Source organism: Takifugu flavidus, chromosome 4 (assembly GCF_003711565.1).
Source record: "Takifugu flavidus isolate HTHZ2018 chromosome 4, ASM371156v2, whole genome shotgun sequence".
NCBI classification, from domain to species: domain Eukaryota; kingdom Metazoa; phylum Chordata; class Actinopteri; order Tetraodontiformes; family Tetraodontidae; genus Takifugu; species Takifugu flavidus.
In genome coordinates this window covers 1,879,092-1,885,091 of record NC_079523.1, presented here as the reverse complement: position 1 = coordinate 1,885,091, position 6,000 = coordinate 1,879,092, and the positions used below count along the sequence as shown (strand labels likewise).

The window sequence follows — 6,000 nt, the reverse complement described above, 5'->3', positions numbered from 1 at the left end:
GTTCAGACAGATATAGTCATCCTCGGTCAGTGACCTCTCGACCTCTGTCACCCAGAGCTGACGTATGCCTGGATCTTCAACGAGTATCCAAATTTCGTCCAACAAGACAGTCGTCGCTTCATCTCTCAGGAAACGGGGAATCTGTACGTGGCTAAGGTGGAGCGCTCCGACGTTGGCAACTACACCTGCGTGGTCAACAACACTGTGACGGGGGACAAGGTGCTCAGCTCGCCGACGCCACTCGTCCTCAGAACTGACGGTAAACCTCAAAGGATTTCTCCAGCTGCTCATCAAAGCATTTTCTTCATATTTAGGCAGCAGCTTCACACGTCTCAGGATCCACTTTTAATGTTTAAGGGCCTGAAAAGAGATCAAATTGATCCAGCTGACCTACATTATTTCACAAAACTGTAAACCTGAGAACTTAAACACATGACAGTTTAGTAATCGTAATAATAATGCCAGCAATTACAAATAGCTTAGAATTAGCTGCCAAAGCATTAATAACTGGTAACCCAAAACAGGGTGTGATGTGATCCTTTAATGTGCTTTTAAATGTAGCGTGCTCTCTTTAACCAATATTATTGCATTTGGAGCAGAAAATACAAAAATGCAGAGCTGTCATGAGCTGATTTATAGCTGTAATTACAATTGTGTTGAACACAGTCAGAAGCATTTAATAATGTCAGCGACCCTTACGTAATCTGCACGGAGGGAAAGGTTTGCGTGTTGGTACGCATTTTCATTTCCAGCATTTCAACACGAGATATCAGACTTTCCCGAGTTCCTCTGACCTGCAATCAAAAGCAGGAATCAGCTCCTGCTGCCTGGCGGGTTTGGGACCGAACAGTCAGAAGCAGCTTTGCTGTTTCCAATATTTTCGTCAATTTTGTGAAAGCGATCGCACCCAATTATGTCGGCTGACCCGATGCTTCTTCCATCACCTTCTCACTTTTGCTTCATATGCACGAAGACTTATTTCATGAAACACTTCTCATCTATTGTCTCCCTTTTGTAGGAGTCATGGGTGAATATGAGCCCAAAATAGAAGTTCACTTTCCAGAGTCAGTTCCAGCAGCAAAGGAATCTGCAGTGAGACTTGAGTGCTTCGCCCTGGGAAAGTAAGGCCCGCTCGTGTGTGTGTGTGTGTGTGTGTGTGTGTGTACCTGTGAAATAAGCTGTAGGCTCATCCATGCATGATGCTTCTCAAGATAAATTAAGGGCGTATGAGCGTAACATTGCTTATTCTCAGATCCATCAATCCACCGGAGAGCATGAAAAGACAATGAAGCAGAAATCAAAGTTCTTCAGTAAATCTCAGCAATCACGCTTTGATTTGTAGGGAACAGTCATTCACGAGACTCTCGCTCCGGCTTGGTTTCCTCTGCGCTTCATCAGACTTTGATCACTGTGACAGACAGTTGCCACCTTGGGAACGTTTTGTTCGTCTTTTGCAGCCCCGTCCCAGAAATAAGCTGGAGGAGAACCAGCGGCGTTCCCTTCCCCAGCAAAGTCAAGATGAAGAACTCAAATGCCGTCCTTGAAATACCCAATTTCCAGCAGGAAGACGCGGGCACTTATGAATGCGTGGCAGAAAATTGGAGGGGCAAAAATGCGGCACGTGGACGCCTCTCCTTCCACGGTCAGTGGACCGTTTCAAACTGAATGACAATAAGCGCATGAGGGAGCAGGGATGATGTGTGTCTGTAATAAATATCTGTTTTCTACAGGAATCATGCATGCAACCAGCAGCTTTAATTGCATTTGTCTGACAGGAATTGTATTTGCCTGTAACATATGGGGCCTGATGCTACCGCAGTATTGCTGCGTATGGATCCTGGCTTGATAAGAGCAGAGCTAATGTCATTTTCAAGGCTCCACATTGACTTTCAGTCAATATTTATATCTGTTTACCAACCTTGTTAAACATTTCGCTGACAGTGAGGTCAGCTTTACATCGGCCTTTCCGTTGTATGACTTCTCACGTCATTCCCACTAATCCCAGGCTTCTTTAATTAAAGCACATGTTTTAACAAGTAATCCTCTCATCTCTGATTAGCTAAACCTCACTGGCTCCTGACGATGGCCGACACGGCTCTGTCCGTCGAAGCCAACCTCTTCTGGGAGTGCAAAGCCAACGGAAAGCCTAAGCCGTCTTACAGCTGGCTGAAGAATGGCGAACAACTGGCGGCAGAGGTACAGATCTGTAGTTGAGCGTAATTAAAGGTAAAACGTGAATCGGTTTGAAATAGAGAGGCCATTTTCAAAGCTGTGACAGTAAATAACTGGAAGAGAACCGTTTTATGGGTCTTTGTTGTCGGAGCAACCTCAGTTATTAGTGGCCATTAAGAAAAGGCTCCTAACAAGCCCAAATTATGGTTTAATATTCCAGTACCGGCTCATAATCTTTCGTAACCTTCTGCTCCGCCACAGGAAGTCGTACGACGACATGATATTCTGCAAGTTTATAACTCGGTTGCTCGACGTTACATTTTAAATAAGGTTCCGTAACCGTCATTCATTTTTAAAGCAAAACAATCCCATAGTCGATAAAGTTGTCCTAGTCAAGTGTGTAACGATTCCGCCGTCGAGCCGCTCGTGTGTTTTTGATTTCGTACCAACAGAGGAGGCAGAGTTGCGTGACCTTTCCTAACTTCTAAAGTGGATTATGTTGCTCAGGCTGCAAATTGAATTAACACCAAGCTGCGATCTGATCTCAATGCAAACTAGACACGGTCACAGTCTGATCCAAATATATTTGCTGAGCTGGAAGCAGCAGTGCAGACATACGAAAGCTACACAGCAGTGCTGCATGTGTAGAGGTTAGCATGACAGGTGAGGCAGCTCCTTCCTGTTTTCTTCATACTGTATGTGAAATCACAAGGGTTTTTCTCCTTCCGCTCCTCCTGTGCTGCGGCTCCCCTCCCTTGCGCGTGCACCAGTAATTGTAGCATTTCCGAACGCGCAGTAACCGGCTGGCCTTGTAACGCAGGACTGTTTCTCCTTTCTCCACAGGGCCGCATACAAATTGAAAACGGGGCTCTTTCTATAGCTGCATTAAATCTGTCAGATTCCGGGATGTATCAGTGTGTGGCTGAGAACAAACATGGCGTTATTTATTCCAGCGCCCAGCTAATGGTGTTAGGTAAGATTGCATAAACCCCCCCACACACACACACTTTTATCCTGCTTATCTGTTTGCATTTGATCGTCTTCTAAGATAAAACCCAGCAGGCTTGTATGGATCTCCTCAGCAACCAGTCTGCTGTCATTATGGAGTCCGCCAGCAGAAATATGAATGTGATGGAGCGTTTCTTTTGACTTTTATCCATTTTGTGATATTGATTTAGATACTACAGAAGCCTTGCTTTGCGGCTGTGTGCATGCTTTCTCATGGAGATAGAGTATTGATTGATTTGCAAAGCTTTGATGACTTACGTCGTACAGCAGTGACAAAAAAGACTGTCTTGATATATGTGAAGACCCACGAGGGTCCCAATAATGGTGAGATGAAATGTGATAATCAGCCATGTGCCGGTGCTGGTGGATTTCGCACCTATAGCCGATTGAGACACTTCTGCAGAGGTTTTGCAGAGAGAGGTGAAATTTTCTGAAGCAGGAGGAATCACTCAATTCTGGCTACACATGCTGACATGCTTAGCGTTAGATTACCTTCAGATTTTAACCTTGTGTCATTCTCCTGCCCCCCACCTTGCAGCCTCGCCTCCCAGTTTCTCAAAAAGTCCCTTAAAGGCGCTACTAAAAGCTCGCACAGGCAGCGAAGTCACTCTTGAATGCAAGCCTGAGGCCTGGCCTCCAGCAATTAGCCTGTGGAAGAAAGGGAACGAGATCCTGCAGCGAGCTGAACGGTAGGATAAAAGTCTAAGTGCACACTCCTAGCGGCTTTTGTTCAAGCCAACTCCTTTGAAAAGTCTATTCTGACATTTGTGCAAGTGCGTCTGTGCACAGCTAATAAAGATAATGAGAACAGAACACAAATGTACAGTGCATGCTAGCAAACAGCAAGTGTGCCAAGAACTTTGAATTAGCGATGAACATAATAGGGATGCTAATCATGTACATTAATAAAATATTTAAAAGGACAAAAGATGAACAAACAGAATTCCTGCCTGTCTGCTTTGAGACATAAGAAGGAATTTTAAAGTGTAGTTGAAGCTGCTGCAGTTGTAATGAGTAAATTACACAACCAAGAGGTATAAAATAGAAATCAAGGCAGATCTGAGAGCAGACATCTCGCTTGACTAGACCTTCCACTCAGAGAAGTGATGCAGACAATGAACAGACAGAAAGCACCACTTGTGTTAAGTTGTGCGTAATTCAGTTTGCTGTCATTCTCAGACTGAATTGTGACTGACTGCAGCATGAGCTGCATGGGAGTAGCTGAAAAGATTCCTTACAAAGCCAAAGAACCAATTACAATGTGAAGAAACCCAAAAGTAAATTACACATTTGAGTAATTCCCCCACTGACGCCATCACAATTAGAGGCGAAAGCTTGGACGGGGACTAAAACCCTGCTGGCACAGACATGTTTACAGCTGCAGCAGTGCTGAAATCCCTCTAGATGACTGACATTTAGGGAAAACTTGCATCCCGTTTAACCTTCCAAGGACACAGCTATGCGTAGGTGCCAACACTGCAAAAAAATGTATATTTATTTGTCTGTATATGATAAAAACACAACTAGCAACAGTTAAAATGATCAAAACGACAGTAAAGGTGAAGTAAAAGACAACTGTTGTCTTTCCTACAGAATGACTCTGCTTCCAAATGGAACGTTAAGGATTGCGAACGCCACACGCCAGGACGCCGGCAGCTACACGTGCGTTGCTAAGAATCAGTTTGGGACAGCGAGCACAACTGGAAAGCTGCTGATCACTGGTGAGGCTGGCACTCCAAGCCTTTTCCCTTGTGCACTTCAGGTCATCCTCAGAGAACCATCTGAACAGTTTCCGTCCCACATCTGTCCACATTTGTACGAAACAGCTGTTCCCACATCGGACGTGTCCCTAAACGGTGCAGCGAGTCGGTGATCGTGCATCCCCAAGGGAGCAAATACACCGTCGTCATTATGGAAATGGCGGACTATTTTGGCATCTGCCCTCGATCTCCGAGGTCCTTGGACCTCTTTGTGTCTCCAACTCAAGAGATCTTGTTTTGTTCTCATCATCCTCATTATCTGTCGATACTCAATCATCCACGTGCTCATCCACGTGCTCATCCACGTGCTCATCCACACGCTCACTGCTCAGCGGGAGGCTTGCCTGCTACTCTCACACACAGGTCTGAGGAAGAGTTAGCATGGAGAAGCAGCAGCATTAAGCCTGGAGAAGGAATGCAGATGTTTATGGTTTTACTGCACATCACCTGACCCTCTCTGTCAGTATTAGATGTGACCTATGATGCTTCCACATCAGTAGAGAGTTTACAAAGTGGAAAGTTTAATTTTTAATCTCAATTGCAAGATTTTTCAAATGGTAGCTACAAATGACAAATCCTACCGTGAGCCCGCTAATATTTTGAATTGGGTCGAATGTATTATGTAAAAGCTGTAGCGGTGACATCCAGGGATTATTTTTGACTTATTTAAAGGTCACTATTAATGGATTCAGTGACATAAAAGACCTTCACATTGATTTATTGCGTAAAGTTGCATTCTTTTCTCATTAGCTTTTAGCCTTCTCATTCACTGACAGTTGTACCATTTAATGTCATAGCATTTAATTACTGTGACCTTTCCTGAATATACTCTGAGGCCTTGAGTCCACCCCTAGGCATCAGCAGGAATGTGCCCCTACTTCTGTAATCCCATCAAGATCCCCCCCCATCCCCCAAATTGATCCCTGACCATGATATACAAACCTGCAGTGTCATTAAATGTAGTAATGGACACCGTTACATCTAGATGCTAATTAAGACAAGGACAGCAGCAGCTGGACGCAGCTGTAAATGAAATGAGGATGTCATTTATTTGAGTGGT

At 44.5% G+C, this 6,000-nt stretch overlaps 1 protein-coding gene across 1 annotated transcript in view; it reads left to right on the top strand.

Moving 5' to 3' along the window:
• cntn3b (contactin 3b) overlaps positions 1-6,000 on the top strand; it is a 35,674-nt gene that overhangs the window by 18,338 nt on the left and 11,336 nt on the right. Inside the window, exons 6-12 of the mRNA XM_057030453.1 lie at positions 56-259; positions 1,019-1,121; positions 1,458-1,642; positions 2,060-2,196; positions 3,016-3,145; positions 3,719-3,869; positions 4,774-4,901. Coding sequence (XP_056886433.1) covers positions 56-259; positions 1,019-1,121; positions 1,458-1,642; positions 2,060-2,196; positions 3,016-3,145; positions 3,719-3,869; positions 4,774-4,901 — 1,038 coding nt within the window. The remainder of the gene's footprint in view (positions 1-55; positions 260-1,018; positions 1,122-1,457; positions 1,643-2,059; positions 2,197-3,015; positions 3,146-3,718; positions 3,870-4,773; positions 4,902-6,000) is intronic.